Raw genomic sequence first — 18,179 nt, forward strand, 5'->3', positions numbered from 1 at the left:
AATACCCATTTACTATAACATGGAGAGTAAGCATATTACTTAGAAATAAGTAGGCAAATATCAGAAATACAGTTCAAAGAGTTAAAAGTGATTGTTTCTGAAAGTAGGAGGGTCAGGTTGCTCTTGTTGCGGTTTTTGCACCATTTTACTTCTTAAAAGTATAGCTATAGGTCAGGCACAGTGGTTCACGCCTGTTATCCCAGCACTCTGGGAGGCCCAAGTGGGAGGACTGCTTGAGGACAGGAGATGGAGATCAGCCTCGGCAAAAGACCGACAGCCCACCTCCACAAAAAAAAAAAAAAAAAAGAAAAAAAAAAAAGAAAATTAGCTAGCTTGGTGAAAATTTTAAAAAAATCAAATAAAATTAGCAGTATGTGCACATTACTTTGGTAGAAGTAAAAATGAGAGAGAGAGAGAGAGAAAACCCTCCCAGTGACTAGTCATTTGTTTTTGATTCAGCTGGTTTGTGTTTTGCATGGTGCATGGTGTGCAAACATCTGAAAATGTCTATTTTCCACTGTTTGTAACTAACTCTTCCCAGCATGATTTATCAATTAGCCTTTATTTCCTCCCATGACTTATGAATATACCTTAAGCATAGTTGTTTATAATGGGATGTTTCTAAACGACCTATCCTCATCCTGGTACCACGCTGATTTGAGCCGCAGGGCAAATGGGTGCACCATGTTGGACGAGGTCATTCAAGGAAAAAAAGAGGAGAATGTGCAGTGGTGCCGAGCTTTGTAAGAGCAGGCGGCTTCTACATGTAAATGCATGGTTTGCAGGAATCTGGGAGTGGATAGGCTGATGGGTGATGAATATTCAAAGCACAACTGTAAGCGACTTTAGTTACAGCGAAACTCTAAGGCACGCTGCCCTTCGGCAGGAAACACAGCGTTCCCCAACCTGATAGCCCTCCGCGACGCATTACGCACCGCGGACAACTGGAGAGGCCCAGGCGCTCTCGCTTTGATTTCGGCGCCTCCGCCCTCGCGGGGAGAGATTGGCTGCGGCCGCGGGACGGGGCAGTGAGCGCGTCACTTCCTGCTGCTGCCAGGCGCGTCCTCCCGCGCGCTATGACGGCCAGCGGAAAGCTGCCCGGGCGGCGGCCCGGAGTCGGAGTCGGAGTCGTGGTGACCAGCTGCAAGCATCCGCGTTGCGTCCTCCTGGGGAAAAGGAAAGGCTCGATTGGAGCTGGCAGTTTCCAACTCCCTGGAGGTCATCTGGAGTTCGGGTGAGCAGCCGCGGACGCGAGGAAACCGGGGCGTGCGCAGAGGGACGAACTCACGCCGTGCGTGAGAGCGTCCGCGCTGACGCTGCGTCCTTTCTTGCCCGTTCCCTCGGTTCCTCCCCTCGACCTCTGGGCGACGTAGGATTGCGCCCAGGAGGGGGCGCTGTGCCTGGTCAGGCGAGGTGTTTGCTCTGCTAGCTGGGTCTTTGCGGCTGCGCGCACGCTGGGTGGTGGTTGGGAGTTCGTCTGTGAGGTGTGTTTCTCACAGCTTACACAAGGAGGAAAGCAGGTGTGTGTAATCTCCAGCAGCCCGATGTTGTCAGCTAAGACATTGCACCGTTTCCATGTAATTGATTGATCGATCGATTGATTGATTGATTTGAGACTGTGTCTCGCTCTGTAGCCCAGGCCGGAGTGCAGTGGTGCTATCTGCAGTCACTGCAACCTCCGCCTCCTGGGTTCAAGCGATTTTTGTGTCTCAGCCTCCTGGTAGCTGGGATTACAGGCGCCCGCTACCACGCCGTGCTAATTTTTGTATTTTTAGTAGAGACGGGGTTTCGCCATGTTGGCCAGGCTGGTCTCTAACTCCTGACCTCAGGTGATCCACCCGCCTCGGCCTCCCAAAGTGCTGGGATTACAGGCGTGAGCCACTGCGCCCGGCCGGTTTCCATGTGATTTAGACCAACACAGATCAGTTTAATACCTACTGGCCCTGTAACCAAGCCCATTTGCTTGGCTAGAGTGCAACTAAAAAATAATCATGAATGAGTATTGGATTTTGTCATTTTTTTCCTGCATCTGTTGAGATGATTCTATGTAAAATTTTAGTTGCACTCTAACCAAGCAGATGGGCTAATGAAACGCTTTGGGCCTCGGTTTCTTCATCTTTAACATGGGAGCGTTGGACTAAATCCCCTTGAAGCTTCCTTCTGCCTTGGCACTTCTGTGATTCGATTATAACTATCAAAGGAGTTGGACAAAGGAGGAGACTCAGTTCTAAACAAGAGTGAAGAGAGCCCAGATAGTTTATCACCTTGACTGTATTATCATGGGTGTGCGCACATGTCCAGACTCATCAAATTGTATATATATTTAACATGCGCATTTTTATGTAAAATGTATACAAAACACTTTTGTAAAAAAAAAAATAAATGTTTTTCAAGTAAAAAAAAAGGAAAGCCTGGGATGGTGCTAAAAAGTGGATTCTGAAGTGAGAATAATGCTAATCAAGAACAGATAAACAGCATCAGACCCAGCACTTGTTTTTCCTTCAGTATAAATTTTCAAATGTACATAAAAGTGGAGAAAATAGTGAATCCTTTTGTACCCATCACAGAGCGTTTTCTTGTTTCATCTTGACTGCCCTTCCCTCTCCCACCCAAAACACACACACACACCTGAATTGTGTGTGCGTGTGTGTGTGTGTTTTGGGGGCTTTTTTTTTTTTTAACTATTTTATAGGCAATCTCAGACATCCTATTATATCATCCCTAAATAGTTCAGTATGTACCTCTAATAGACTTTTTAAAAAACATATCACAACCATTTTCATACCTAACAAAATAATTCTTTAAGTATCATCTGATACCCAGTGTGTGTAGCATTTTCCTCAGTGATCTTAAAAATGTCCTTTTACTGTTTCGTACCAATTGGGATCAAAGAAAGGGCATGTATTGCATTTGGTTAACTTTTTTTTAAGTCTCTCAATCTAACAGTAACCCCCTCCTCATCTCCTTTTTTCCCATGCCATTTATTTGTTGAAGAACATGGGTCATTTGTCCTGAAGAATTTTTCACATTGTGACCGTGTTCTTCTAATCCACCTGTGTCTTATAAAGTGGTAGTTAGGAGTAAAGAATAGCCTTGATCTTAGTGCCTTTTAATCAGACTTTGTCCTTTATAAAATAGGAAATTCTTATTATCCTTATCACATGAAATTTTTTAAAAATGGTCTTTGGAATTTAAAAAAGCATCAATAAGCTTATAATTTTCAGTTAATTAAGAAAAACTATCAGTTAAGAAATAAAATTTCTAGATTAAGAACCAGATTGCCCAGGCAGCCACACATATTGTACTTTGTTGAATATTGGTGAGCATTAACCAAACTCAGATCACAGATTAAGCGCTAGTTAGAATGAACAGTCACCAGTGCAATGGCTAGAGATAGCTGTCTTATTACCAGTAACACAAGGAAGTGTTGAAATCTTGACTCAGGTGTCAATGACCATAGCCAACATTGAGCTCTAATGGGCTTTTTGTTAAGGGCTGGATAATATGCCAAGCTCTTTGCATGTATGCTTTCATTTGATCTTTACATAACTGGTATACTCAGTGGGCTAAATTTGATGGGAGAACAAACAGGAAATGGCTTTGTTTTCTCCTTCCATTGCCTTCAAACATGATTTTTTCTTTCCCTCTTCAGTGACGTTTCCTGCAAATTCTATAGTTTTCCTGTCACTTGGTTATAAAAATAAATCACATTTGGGTCAGTATGATTCACTTCCAAGCATTTAGAAGTCCAATCCAATTTAAACCTTCAGTGTCACTTCGAGTTTCTAATCCCTCCCCTGCAGTACATAAAGGAGGTGTGAGCCATTGTTCTGCTTTTCTGTATCCTCCTCCTCTTCTCACCTGGCTGTCTCTGAGTTTCCTTCTTTCTCCAGTGTGTTGGAGAAGGAGGAGAGAGAGCAAGCCATTCAAGTGACTGATGCTGCTCTGATCCATCCATTGGTGTCCTCTGGGCATGATATCCACATGTGTGCTTTCTCAGGGTATGTTTGTCAGTTGTTGGGAAGTCCCACAGATTTTCCTGACATAGGTGATGGGCTTTCTGTGATGCTGGCCCACCTCCTAGCTCTTGCTTTTAGCACATCACCCCACATTTTCTTTCTACTGGGATCTCCTATTTGATTACCCAGCAGTCTCTTGTGGCATCTGCTTGGCCCAAAGGAAACACACAATGGGAATGATATTTTCACTGCTGCCCTTTTTCCTTGCTCTGCCTCTGTATTCATCTGCATCTGTAAATTCCAAGGGACACATTTCAGATTTACCCAAGAGCTCTCACCCTTCTAGCACACCTTCTCTGATGCACTGGGGTAGGCCTGTGAGTTTCTGCAGCTCAGGATGTCTTTAGCAGGGGAGTGACACACTGAGTATCTCCTTCTTGAGTCACTCCCAATCTTATGACTGATTCTCTTGGAATGTTCCTCACTTGGCTTGGGGGGCAGAGTTGGCCCCTTGTAGTCTGGAAGGGAAATGCTCCTACTGACTGAAAACTCCAAACTTTCCTCTCTCTCAAACATCTCCTGTCTTTCTTATGTAGCCTGGGTACGGAGAAGTCGCAGGTCTAGTCTGGCCTTCCTTAGCTTGAGCTTGAGCTCAGATGACATCTGTTTGCCCTTTTGCTTGAGAATTTAGAAGTGCTTTTTACCTATTGTTGTCAGTTTTGAGGCTTAAATTGAAATTCTGAAACTGCTGGAAAAGACATAGTGGCACTTCTTGATGCAATTACAGTGACTCCATGAGGAAGTAATATACTCTCTTTTTACTTGTCCAAGGTGGAAAGTAATGAACTTTGAGCTCAATCCCAGGTCTAACTGACTCCAAAGTCTGCTCTTAATCCACTAAACTGCCTCCTGGTTACACACAGGTTCCAGGGCTGTAAATTAGTGTTGAGATGGCTAAATGTTAATTTTTATTCAATATTAAGTCCTTTTCATCTTCAGATAACTAGATACAGGATATAATGTCAAGGGCAAGGTTGCTGATTTATTGTTTTTAAATTTTTATTTTTTTAATTAATTATTATTATTATTTTTTGAGACAAAGTCTTGCTGTTTGTCCAGGCTGGAGTGCAATGGCACCATCATGGCTCACTGCAGCCTTGACTTCCCGGGCTCAAACTATCCTCTTGCCTCAGCCTCTTGAGTAGCTGGGACCACAGACCATAGGCACGCACCACCATGCCTGGCTATTTTTTTTTTTTTTGGAGAGATGAGGTCTCACTATGTTGGCCTCGGCTTGTCTCAAACTCCTGAACTCAAGCTATCCTCTTGCCTCGGCCTCCCAAAAGATTACAGACATGAGCCACATGCCCAGATTTGTTGTTTTAAAGCAGGAACCAATTACAGTTCTTTTTGCTTTACACTAGAATTTTCTAGCCAAGAATTTCATGGCAAAATACACACACACACACACACACACACACACGTATATACATATATACATATATATATACACACATTATGTATACGTATATATAAAAAAATAGAATTCATCTAATTTTTGTTTCTGTTTTCCAGTGAAACCTGGGAAGAATGTGCTCAAAGGGAAACCTGGGAAGAAGCAGCTCTTCACCTGAAAAATGTTCGCTTTGCCTCAGTTGTGAATTCTTTCATTGAGAAGGAGAATTACCATTATGTTACTGTATTAATGAAAGGAGAAGTGGATGTGACTCATGATTCAGAACCAAAGAATGTAGAGCCTGAAAAAAATGAAAGTAAGAGAATTATATATAATCATGCATTTTTCTTTCAGGAGAGGAAGTGGTCTGGAGGAATATTACAGTATGTTGCCATATGAAGAGAATGCTATTATCTGAATGCTTGTGTTCCCCCAAAATTCTATGTAGAAATCCTAACTCCCATGACGATGGTTTTAGGAGGTGGGGCCCTTGGGAGGTGATTAGATCATAAGATAATGAATGGGATTCATGCCCTTATAAAAGAGACCCCTGACCCCTTCCATGATGTAAAGATACAGAGAGAAGATGGTTGTCTGTGAACCTGGAAGTGGGCCCTTCCCAGATATGGAATCTGCCAGTGTCTTGATCTTGGACTTCCCAGTCTCTAGAACTGTTGAGAAATAAATTTCTGTTGCTCATAAGCCATGTAGTCTGAAGTATTCTGTTACAGCAGTCCGAATAGCCTAAGATATGTGAATGTAGAGATGTAATACAGAGATACAGATAGGTAAATATATTTGGACCATGAGGAACCAGACTGTGTTTGTGTCCTGGTTCTTAGAGCTTTGTGACCTTGGGCAAATTATTTCATGCCTGGGCCTCTTTTCTTATCCGTGATAATAATAAATACCTTGGATGGATTCTTGTAAGGATTTACATATGAAGAACCTCATGAACACAGTAAGTTTTATTGTTATTGTTTAATTTTGTTTCAGACAGTAATTTTAAGGAAAATATTTTATTTGTTTTACTCAGTTTTCTCACCTGTGCAGGAGAGTTAATACCATCCATTTACTGTAAATAATTACACTGATAAAACAGTTATTGTTTCAGAGCAGTTGGGTGCTGCCCAGAAAAAGCCAGTACCCTGAGACAGTAGGAGTTGTAGCAGAGAAAGAGTTTAATAATCACAGGGCAGCTGCATGAGGAGGATAGGAGATAATTCTTAAATCCTACCCATAGAGAATTGAGAGGCTAGGGTTTTTCAAGGATGGTTTGGCAAGCAAGGGGCTAGGGAATGAGAAATGCTGATTTGTTGGGTTGGGGATAAAACCATACAGATGTCAAAACTGTCTTCTTGTGCTGAGTCAGTTCCTCGATGGGGGGTTCACAGGACCACTTGAGTCAGTTTCTTTGTGTGGCTTACCGATTTGGGTGGTACCAGTTGGTCCATTAGAATGCAAAGTCTGACAAATATCTCAAACACTAGTCTTAGGTTTTACGATAGCAATGTCATCTGTAGGTGTAAATGGGAAAGTTATAAATCTTTTGACCACGGGCTACATGCTTCCTGAGCAGTAAGCAGTTACAAAAAGGCAAGTTATAAAATGATGCCTGGTTAGAGTTTAACTATGCCTACATCTTAATAGAGTTCTGGCCCTTACCATAATTCTAACCTTGTGGCCTTTTATTAGTTTTACAAAAGCAGCTTTGGTCCCTTAACAAGGAGGGGGTTAGTTTTGGGAAAGGACTATTACCATCCTTGCTTTAAAGTTAAACTGTAAACTAAATTCCTCCCATAGTTAGGTTGGCCTGTGTGTAGAAATGAGCAGACAGTTTGTGAGGTTAGAAGCAAGGTGGAGTCAGCTTTGTTAGATTTCTCTCACTGTTATAATATTGCAAAGGTGGTTTCATCATGTTACCCTCTATGTTGAATTGAATGCACTGAAAGTTTATTTACTGTGTGCTAAGCATTGTTCTAAGGGTTTTCTGTTTACCATTTCTCCTGAAATTCTCATAAAACAGTCAGAAATGGAACTAAAGAGAAAAATATCAAACTTTTTGAATATATTCCTTGCCATATGAAACTTTATCCAAGTGGTCTTACGTATTGAACCTCCCCTCTAAACATTTAATTTCTTCTCTAATAGGGAAGAATCTTTTCATTCAACAGATACCTACTGAGTACAGTGTTTTGAGTACTGAGACACTGTTCTAGGCACTAAAGAAACAATGGTGCGTAGAACAAAGTCCCTGCCCTCTTGGACTTTACATTTTAGTGGGCAGGGGAAACGACAGATTACAGATATTTTATGATAGTAGCAATAAGGACTAAAAAGAGCAATAAAGCTATGTAAGAAAGGGATATATGAGTGCTGTATCAGATAGGGTGGTCGGGAAGGGTCTCTGACAAAGGGATGTACACACATATACTGGGCAACATAGTGAGACCCTGTCTCTACAAAACTAAAAATGTTAGCCAGAGTGGTGGCACATGCCTGTAATCCCAGCTACTTGGGAGGCTGAGATGGAAGGATCATGTGAGCCTGGGAGATCAAGGCTGCAGTAAGCTATGATTGCACCACTGCTGTCCAGCCTGAGCTGTCTCAAAAAGAAGAAAAGAAGAAATGGACTAAACATTTTCTTATTTTTCTTTTTTCTATGGACAAATAAAGCTGAGACTAGAAGAGACAAATATGATGGAATAGTTGTTTTTTTTTAAATTCAGTATCCTTCACAGGAAGCAGATATAGAAAGCCTTCATTTTTAGAGAAGGTGCTATAGAGAAAACACCAAGGTCACTGACTGTCCCACAAGCTTTATTTGACCGTTCTCACCAAGCCATCTCTGGGTGCTTCCTCATTCTTCAGTCCTCTTTTTGCCCTGTCTAGCCTCTGTAGGGATTTGAGTTGGGGAATCCTGATGCAAGTTATAATTTTGAATCTCGCTCCTCTGAGCTGCGGGCCTGTGTTTCCAGTTGCTATCTAAATATCTTCCCTTAATGTTCAGAAGGCATCTCAAATTCAACTCAACTTCAAATTGTGCTCATTATTTTTTTGACTGAACTTTGAATCTATAAAGAACAGTTCTTTTGGCTTATACATTTTGGACTCTTCCCTGCCAAACACAGTGTCTGACTCATAATCAGTATTCAAAATATGTTGAAGGAAGGAAGGACCCAGTGAATGAACATACAAGCCAACCTCTTTCTGTGAAGCTCTCATTTAGTACTAGACTGCCCTACTTTTTAATAACTTCTATAAGATTACTATTCTACTTTAAGTACTAAATCATGAGTTTTTATAACCATGTAACTATATGTATTGTTTTATTCCTCTTAGGATATAGTAGTTAGGAGTAGTTTTACATGCTTTGTGGTTTTTAAAATTCATTTATATAACTTTTTTATTTGTTCACTTTCATTTTGTTAACTCCCTGACATGAACCTTGCTAGTAATCTCAAATAAAGCAGTATGATTTACAAGGTCCAAGACTACTAGCATCAAATCAGATTTGATCAAAAACATTTATTCCTTTATATCTGTTAGTAACAATACAGCAGGAATTATGTCACTTTATTCCCAGTTGCAGCCTGATAACCAACTACACTGATAACCAGCTGCAGCCTAGCCAAGGTGCAAGGGCTTGGTGGGTCTTTGTTTTATTTCTAGGATAAAGACATGGTCTCTCTGTCCCGTGCTCCTCAGGCCTTGGATCTGGGTAGCCTGCTTCAGTTTACTATTTAGTGCATTTTTCCTCCAGCCATCTAATTATAGTTTGGAGGCTCATCCAGACACTTCATTTTCTAGGGGATGGGGTAAACTTCATGGACAGCTCTTTGGAGACCTGGTTAATTAAGCATCTTGCACTGCATTGTTGGGTACTCTGTCTGTGTCTGTCTGTCTGTCTGTCTCTCTTTCTCGCTCTCTCTCTCTTTCCCTCCCGCCCTCCCTCTCCCCCCCACCTCATTAGTGTATGGTCACAGTTACTGATCATCTCTTCTTGTACTTGTTCCAGTTTCATGGATTTTTGGCCCCTGCATTCCCAAAGTGAAAATACGTACCTATATACCTGTATGTTATGGACAGAGAGATACTTAGTGCTTACACATAGTAAAAACAGGTGATCATAAAGAAACTAGAACATGGAGTGTATATCTTAATATAATATGTAGGTATTTGCCTGTCATAAGCATCTGTGCTTCTATGTTATTTACATTTAAATCATGAAAGAAAACACCATTCTCTAGAATCTTTTTCTAGAATTTCATGTACTTCGTAACTGATAGACACTGTTAAATCTTTCTTGTTTCAATGGATTTTTAAAAATCATCTCCCTCTGTATTTGTTTAAAATATACCAAGGTACAATATTTTATTTTCCTCTGCACAGCTTTCATACTTTTTTAAGAGATGGAGGATATCTTAGAAACTTTGTAATCTACTTTATTTTATAGGTGAAGGAAGTGGTTTATTTTAATGTAGTATAACCTATAGTATATAAAGTTATTTGCATTTTTTACAAAAATATTTAAATAAACATTGACTAATACTAAATCTGGGTTTACCATGGCATAGCCTTTGTAAACTGGGCTTCACATTCAAATAACACAGTGTTTTAAATGACCACCATTCTCTTCATAAGACCTTCATTCTACATGCAAATTATATTTGTATAGCCAAGCAAATGCAAAGCATCACTATTAGAGTTTATTAGTAGCAAGTTATTTTTAAATTCAATTAATTTTTTCTAAATATAGGTTAGCTTACCCAAATAAACACCCTTTGTTTTCTGTTACCTAAATAAATTGATTTAGCATCTTTCTTTTCCAGGTTGGGAGTGGGTTCCTTGGGAAGAACTACCTTCTCTGGACCAGCTTTTCTGGGGACTGCGTTGTTTAAAAGAACAAGGCTATGATCCATTTAAAGAAGATCTGAAACATCTGGTGGGATACAAAGGAAATCATCTCTAGGTGGTCGAGAAGATTTGATTTTCTTTAAAAAGATAAGAATAAGGTCTGGTTAGGGAATGAAAAATGTCTACATTTTGGAACAACTCCATTTTATCTAAAAAAGTTCTTGTGATTGCCAGTTTATTTGCAGTCTCTTAATGTATCCACCACTCTTTCAGCCAGTACTTGAGAAAATTTTTCCGCAATATGTCATTGAATTGTATTCCAGACACAGAATATATGATAAATACTGATATTATGGGTAATCTGCTTTCCATATTTACCTGTGATATTTACTGTGCAGTTTGTCATTACTAGCTTGCATGGAGTAGGATGCAATCAAATTTGCCTTAGTGTTTCTGTTTAAATAGAGACCTGAATTCAAATATTGTAGTTTAGGTTCAAACAGAGTATGCCTATTGCAAAATTTACCAATTTGTTGATTACCTCTTTTATTAAAGAAATGTTGGGGAGAGGGTAATGTATTGTGACAATTTTTGCAACTTACAGGGAATAGGACAGGTCATTAGGGTGTATTTCCCAGGTTTCCAATTGAGAACCTAAACCAAGAGAAGTGAGACAAACCATCTAATATCTGTATCCGGCTATTAATAGGCTGTGATGCTGAGTTTCTCACTTACTCTTTCTGAGGTCCAGGGTCCTTATATGTAAAATGAAGAGATTCATCTAGAGCAGTGGTTGTCAAAGTGTGGTCTGTGGGGGCCTCAAGAGCCTTTCAAGGGTATTCTAGGTCAAAGCTGTTTTTATAACACTAAGACATCATTTCATCATTTATAGTTTTTCCTTTTTTTTATTTGAGAAGGAGTCTTGCTCTGTTACCCACACTGGAGTGCAGTGGCACGATCTCAGCTCATTGCAGCCTCTGCCTCCTGGGTTCAAGCAGTTCTCCTACCTCAGCTTCCGGAGTCGCTGGGATTACAGGCACCCACCACCACACCTGGCTAATTTTTGTATTTTTAGTGGAGACAGGGTTTCACCATGTTGGCCAGGCTGGTCTGGAACTCCTGAGCTCAAGTGATCTGCCCACCTCAGCCTCCCAAAGTGCTGGGATTACAGGTGTGAGCCACCATGCCCAGCCATCATTTATCTTTTTCACTCATTTTTTCATGAGTGTGCAGAGGAGTTTTCAAGAGGCTATCTGGTGTGATATTGTAATAGGCTGAATGCAAAAGCAGATATGAGATTCCAGCTTTCGTCTGTCATCAGACATTGAAGAGATTTGGAGAAATGTAAAGCAGCAGTACTCTTCTCACCAATGATTTTTGTTGTGGTTGGTTAGAAAAATAGTTATTTTTAGTGGGTTTTAATATGTGAAAAAATAAAAATAGCCATTTGTCAAAAATGTTATTTATGTGTTTATACGTACTCAGTTTTTGTTACTTGTAAATGATTAATAAAAATTTTAAGAAATTTCTCAGTTTTCATTTCTATATGATAAATATTTCTAGATAAAAGCATACAAAAACAAAATCTCTTTGTGGTCTTTGGTAATTTTTAAGAGTACAAAGGGATCCAAATTTTTGCCAGATTAGGTCAAAAGCTCACATTTTTAATTTTGAGCCCACTTCTGTGAAATCCTGTGCTTCTCTTAGAGTTGATTACCTTTGAATTTTGCTCTTTCAAAAGACCCCAGTACTATTATAATACCTGCTAAGGAATCTTTTTCCAGTGAGTATCATTTTTTAAGTTCTTCCTTAATTGTTTGCTTTTTCAAAATTATATATGTACATTATATAATTTGTCATGTAGAAATCTCATTTTCTATTAATTGTATCTTTACCTATTTTTTTTTTTTTTTTTTTCCTGAGACAGGGTCTCACTCTGTCAACCAGGCTGGAGTGCAGTGGTGCAATCTCGGCTCACTGCAACCTGCAGCTCCCGGGCTCAAGGGATCGTCTTGCCTCGGCCTCCTGAGTACCTGGGATTACAGGTATGCACCACCACGCCCAGCTAATTTTTGTATTTTTAGTAGAGATGGTTTCACCATGTTGCCCAGTTGGTCTCGAACTCTTGACCTCAAGTGATCTGCCCACTTTGGCCTCCCAAAGTGCTGGGATTACAGGCATGAACCACCACGCCCTGCCCATATTTTTGATGTTAGATGCCTGATTTTGGAATGTTTGAAGAGCTCAAATATAATAAGTGTGTATGTATGCCTTGTTCTTTGGATATATAGATTAATTTCACACTAATTTTTCTACTCCTATTTGATTATTCCATGTCCTTCTGTTGCTTGCTTCCTCATTTTACTTAATTTCACTCCCTCAGTTGACTGAATCCCTGTCCCTGGCTTCTCCTAAGTGATAGACATGTGAGGCTTGATAAGAAAGCAGGCGAGCTTATGGATTAAATCCTTTCATAGGTTTATCTCAACTACAGTTCATTGGTAATTCATTAAGATATCTCTTTATGTTAGTACTTATCCATGCAGATATTTTATAGCTTCAAAAACTCATCACAAGGCCTGGCACAGTGGCTCACACCTGTAAACCCAGCACTTTGTGAGGCTGAGGTGAGAGGATTGCTTGAGTTCAGGAGCTCAACACCAGCCTGGGCAACACAGGGAGACCCTGTCTTTATGAATAATTTAAAAATTAGCCTGGCATGGTGGCGCATGCCTGAGGTCCCAGCTACTTGGAAGGCAATGACAAACTCATTGAAAGCTTGTGAGGTTTTTTTGTTTTTTAACTCAACCAACTTGACATGAAATGTGTTTCAATGGAAAGAAAAAACTAACCAGGAGTTTTATTCATAGGAAAAGGTAAAAAGATAAGAATTCCATACTAATTAGAAGGGGATCGTGTTTACATCAGCACTTAATATGCTCAGGTGGCATTCAGTGACAACTCAGTAATTAGGAAATATTTCTCTAAATAAGTCAATGAATGAAGCAGGATTTAGAACTCTTAAGAAAGCAGTTAATGCCTGGATGGTTTGAGTATTGCCTTTAATAGAAAAAAAACTAAAGCTGACTAGCAACATTCTCATAAAACTAAATGTCAGCTAGAGTTCTGGAAGTGTACTTTACTGCCAGGTTGCTGGGAGGGAAATATCTTTTCGTCTATTTGCTGGACTGACCCTGAGGTGTCATCTGTCCCAGGATAGGCAAGTGCTCCTATACTGGCTCTGGCAACACCTTAGCAAAAGTCTTCCCAGTGGAGCCTGAGGTGAATTCGGCCTCTTTCCGATCCATTTGGAGGAGTCACTTCTTTGTTATCGTGACTGCCAGCTTCCCAAACAAGGCAAATACTTTTAGGTGAAACAGTCTCTTCTTTGTGGCATGAATGATCACAATAAATGGAGATTGTGGGAGAAAGCAAGCTCAGGAAATAATTCATATAAGAGAAGACATCCAAAGTCTTCTTTCAACATAAAATCACATATTGAAGCTGCCTCTGTTTTTAGTAATTATTTATGTTGTACGCAGATGTCTGTGCTGCACTTGAGTAGTTTTTTTGTTTTTGAGATGGAGTTTCACTCTTGTTGCCCAGGCTGGAGTGTAGTAGCACGATCTCGGCTTACCGCAACCTCCGCCTCCTGCGTTCAAGCAATGCTCCTGCCTAAGCTTCCTATTTGGGTTTACAGGTGCCCGCCACCACATCCAGCTAGTTTTTGTATTTTCAGTAGAGATACGGTTTCTCCATGTTAGTCAGGCTGGTCTTCCGACCTCAGGTGATCTGCCTGCCTCGGCCTCCCAAAGTGCTACGATTACAGGCATGAGCCACCGCGCCCAGCCGAGTAGTTTTATAAAAGTGAAAATTAAAGGTAACAATGTGCATTGTGTTCCACATCTTCCATTTTATGTACTTCAATAAATTAAAAATATAAATGAATACTTAAGGTTCTCCAAAACATCTAATTTTTCATCTATTGTGTGCCAAGTCGTATGATAAGGACTTTACAATATTTGTACTGTCAGTTAAACCTACCACACTTCCTTAAATTCCCATTCCAGACTTTTTCTCATTTTCATGTTTAAAATGTTTAAATAGGCCGGGCGCAGTGGCTCATGCCTCTAATCCCAGCACTTTGGGAGGCCGAGGCAGGTGGATCACCTGAGGTCAGGAATTCAAGACCAGCCTGGCCAATATTGTGAACCCCTGTCACAACTGAAAATAGAAAAATTAGCCGGGTGTGGTGGTATGCACCTGTAGTCCCAGCTACTCAGGAGGCTGAGACAGGATAATTGCTTGAACCTGAGAGGAGGAGGGTGCAATGAGCCAAGATCACACCACTGCACTCCAACCTGGGGGACAGAATGAGACTCCATCTCAAAACAGAAAAGAAATGTTTAAATAGCCAGGCACAGTGTAATCCCCACATTTTGGGAGGCCAAGGCCAGAGGATCACTTGAGCACAAGAGTTTGAGACCAGCATAAGCAACATAGTGAGACCCTGTCTCTACAAAAAGTAAAAGATTAGCTAGGTGTGGTGGAGTTGGTGGGACATGGTGGCGCTTGGCTGTAGTCCCAGCTCCTTGGGAGGCTGAGGTGGGAGGATTGCTTGAGCCCAGGATATCGAGGCTACAGTGAGCTATGATCCCACCACTGCATTCCAGCCTGGGTGACAGAGCGAGACCCTATCTCAAAAAATAAAATATTTAAATATTTGGCTTTCTGCATAATAATATTGGTTAATAACGTTGTATTCAATCACGTATCACTCTTCATTTTGTTTATCAGATCAATTCATGGACAAAAGCAACATAGTAGCAAGTAAGCCAAACTTCTCACCAACTTCAGTTTGACTTGATACTTGTTATTTTTGATAACAAGACTTATTTTTGATAACTTGATACTTTTTTTTTTCCTTCGTAGATTCACTTTCTACCTATTCTTGGATGACTCCCCAAACAATATTATCTACAGCCCAGACCTTTCTCCTAAGCTCCAGGCCCCACCGCACACCAGACATCTCTACTTGACTGTCCGCATCCTTCTGGCTTGCTGTGTTTCAGACTGAACTTCCTCCTGTATTCTTCTCAGAGAAGGGCTCTACCATCTGCTGAACTGCTCAAATTTGATTCCCTTCCCTGCATCCAGCAGTTGCTCTTTCTTGTCCATTCTGTTTCTTGTCTCTTGAATCCATCCCCATCACATGGTCCCACCTGCCTCTCCCCTAGGCCAGGCCCGCGCCACCTTTTCCCCAGACTCTTCCTGCAGCTTTACTCCACCAATCAACTGAATGGCTTATTTTTATTCTTAATTGTGGTAAAATACACGTAACATAAAATTTATCATCTTAACCCTCCAATTCATTTTTGACATTACTCCTAGAGTGACTTTTCAAAGCATAAATTTAGTTATGTCTCATCTTCCCAAACGTCTTTGGAAGTTCCCATCACCTGTAGAATAAAATCCCTAACCTGACATATGAGCTTTCCTAATTTCCCTGGACTAATTTTCTCATTATACTACACCCTGCTGTCGCACCCTGCACTCTCAGCATCTTTCTTTGTGCTTCATCCAGTGCAGCACGCTGGTTCCTACCTCCTTGCCAGGGCACCTGCAGCTCCTTCTGAACTGAATGCGACACCCACCCTCAGTCTGCCTTAACAAGATCCTTACTAGTTTTTCGTACCTTAGTTCAAGGTTCCTTCCTCTGTGAAACCTGGACTCACCGAATTGGACCTTGGCATATCTCACCTTACACCATTTCTACTGTATGTTGACTTCAGAGGTAGCTTTTGATTTCATAAGGCTCTAGGCTTAAATGAGACACATCACAAGTTGTGTTCTTCCAAAGCCACCCGTTTTTGTCTTTTTGAATAGCTTGGTTTAAATTCCTAATGGGTTGAATTCACCTCTGATGCATTTGTGAAGCAATAAGTTAAATTCTGCAGATAAAATGCCCGCAAGTCAGCCTCCTCCTTCAAAATGGCTGAAGACAAGTATACATCAATATTGTAGTTTTCATAAACGTTATTTATGTGAATGAAGAGGAAATATGTTCACCTTTCAGGAATCGCGTGTGACTCTGGAAGGGTATTTTCTGTGGCTGAGCACAGCTTTGATTATTTGAGGATTTAGGTCTGATGCATCTGACAAGGCTGCCAGTACTTGTATATTATGGAAGATGTCATGTTGATTTCTATTGATTGCTTGTCTCCTCAGTAGAAAGTAAGCTCCTTTAGACTAAAGACCATGTCTTTCTATTATATACCTAGCAGCCAGAGTGGTAACTGCTAATGCTAAATGCCTAATGTATGCTAGCTGAATGAAAAAAATGACCTTTTAGTATTTCTTTTTCTTCACTTTTTCTTTTTCTGGGTCAGAATGAAAACAAGTAGTATTGAGGATCCTCAGAATAGGAAATGCAAATACTGCATTCCAATTATTGGCAGGGACATGAAGAATATCTGTTTCTATAGGTGTAAGGAGGAGTTAGGGTCCAAAATAGAAACAGAAGTGATACTCTGGCTAAAGATGTACACAAAGTTCACAACTGGGTAAGGAAGCTGAAATCCAAATGCCAATTTACTAATGTGAGGAAAAATGAGGGCAACTTACTATGTTGTAGGGGAAATTATTAAGTAACATGCATGTGAAATGTACCTTATAGCAGGTTCTGTATTTTTAAAGGGATATAATTATGTGTTCATGCATATTTGAGAATTTTATTACGTTGTGTTTTATTAGTGGAAATAAATCAGCAGAATTAGATAAACCTGACTCACACCATAAGCTGTTTCAATCAACAAGATACTTGGGATGCAGAGAAAGTGACTATTTAGGTAAGATATTCTTGCAACCCCAAGAGAGGTAAACCAGACCACAGGTGGAAGTCTGGCAAGTAGGAGCCATGAACTGCCTTGAGGGAGTCGGGAGCAGCTTTAAGACAGTATGAAGAAGGGCTCAACTTGTCCACAAAATGTTTTAGGTCTACCAGTTTGAGAACTGCAGGACACACACCTGCACTTTGTTCCTCCCTCTGTTGTTGCCACTGGTGAAAATAAACCAAGTGCTCTTGACCACACATTGCTTCACCAGTCTTGCTTATCAGCAGTGCTACACAGAAGCAATCCATGGCCAGGATAGCTTTCATTTTCTTAATGGCTTTGCGTACACTGGGTTTACAAATACTTATGGCAGTTCACTAACTTAACCAACATCCCTGCTCATGCTACCACCAAAGAGTTGAATTCAAATGGAAGGAGAAAGAATAGGTGGTCAACAGGTTCAGTAATGAAAGATGCCATGTTGGGCAAGAACCATAGGAAGGGACTAAAGGGCTGGGGGATGGAATGAGGAGTTTAGAATCAGGGAAATAGTAGATCAGCAGGTCAGAACAGGGAAGTGCAGTGAAGTCCCGAGAGGCCACCATCCCACCCCAGCTACCATGCGTGGATTTTTCTCCATGAGCCATCCCAGGTGAACTGTTTGGGTGTCTAGCTGACTGACCCAAAGGGCTAGAAGTGAAGTGGCCAGGAGCAATAGTTGCAAGAACCAATGGTTACAACGGTGGTAGAAACACCAGCTCAGTAGCTAGTTCTATCCCCTAAGAGTTTGTTTCATGTAGGATCTAACAAAACAGGCAAGCAATATAACCAAGAAGTATTTATTAAGCAATCTTCTGTGCTAAGTAAAGAAGGCTCTTGCCAGGCGCGGTGGCTCACACCTGTAATCCCAGCACTTTGGGAGGCCGAGGTGGGTGGATCACTTGAGGTCAGGAGTTCGGAACCAGTCTGGCCAACATGGTGAAACTCCATCTCTACCAAAAAAATACAAAAATTAGTTGGGCATGGTGGCACACACCTGTAGTGGCAGTTATTCAAGAGGCTGAGGTGGAAGGA

The 18,179-nt window shown here is 40.8% G+C and overlaps 2 protein-coding genes and 1 long non-coding RNA gene across 6 annotated transcripts in view; 1 reads left to right on the plus strand and 2 right to left on the minus strand.

Annotated features, from left to right (window-relative positions):
* The window catches only part of LOC129011922 (uncharacterized), a 34,920-nt gene extending 33,608 nt beyond the window's left edge, over nucleotides 1-1,312 (minus strand). Inside the window, exon 1 of the long non-coding RNA XR_008493471.2 lies at nucleotides 936-1,312. This is a non-coding gene — a long non-coding RNA (uncharacterized LOC129011922). The remainder of the gene's footprint in view (nucleotides 1-935) is intronic.
* On the plus strand, nucleotides 1,030-11,797 carry NUDT15 (nudix hydrolase 15). The gene is made up of 3 exons (XM_054447337.2): nucleotides 1,030-1,234; nucleotides 5,535-5,731; nucleotides 10,248-11,797. The coding sequence occupies exons 1-3, from the start codon at nucleotides 1,077-1,079 to the stop codon at nucleotides 10,385-10,387; spliced, it is 495 nt and encodes a 164-aa protein (XP_054303312.1). The 5' UTR covers nucleotides 1,030-1,076; the 3' UTR covers nucleotides 10,388-11,797.
* A 6,085-nt stretch (nucleotides 11,798-17,882) lies between these two features.
* The window catches only part of MED4 (mediator complex subunit 4), a 40,904-nt gene continuing 40,607 nt past the window's right edge, over nucleotides 17,883-18,179 (minus strand). For all 4 annotated transcript variants that reach the window (XM_063650858.1, XM_063650859.1, XM_063650857.1 and 1 more), the window contains one exon: nucleotides 17,883-18,097. In XM_063650858.1, coding sequence (XP_063506928.1) covers nucleotides 17,898-18,097 — 200 coding nt within the window. In that variant the 3' untranslated portion in view covers nucleotides 17,883-17,897. The remainder of the gene's footprint in view (nucleotides 18,098-18,179) is intronic.

This window comes from Pongo pygmaeus, chromosome 14, assembly GCF_028885625.2.
Source record: "Pongo pygmaeus isolate AG05252 chromosome 14, NHGRI_mPonPyg2-v2.0_pri, whole genome shotgun sequence".
Taxonomy (NCBI): Eukaryota; Metazoa; Chordata; class Mammalia; order Primates; family Hominidae; genus Pongo; species Pongo pygmaeus.

What these genes read in the sequence shown, in the direction of transcription:
- NUDT15 (XM_054447337.2), top strand. Translation starts at nt 1,077, where the DNA reads ATGACGGCCAGCGGAAAGCTGCCCGGGCGGCGGCCCGGAGTCGGAGTC. An exon ending in GGAGGTCATCTGGAGTTCGG is followed by an intron (nt 1,235 to 5,534) that starts GTGAGCAGCCGC and finishes TCTGTTTTCCAG; the next exon opens with TGAAACCTGGGAAGAATGTG. An exon ending in AGAGCCTGAAAAAAATGAAA is followed by an intron (nt 5,732 to 10,247) that starts GTAAGAGAATTA and finishes TTTCTTTTCCAG; the next exon opens with GTTGGGAGTGGGTTCCTTGG.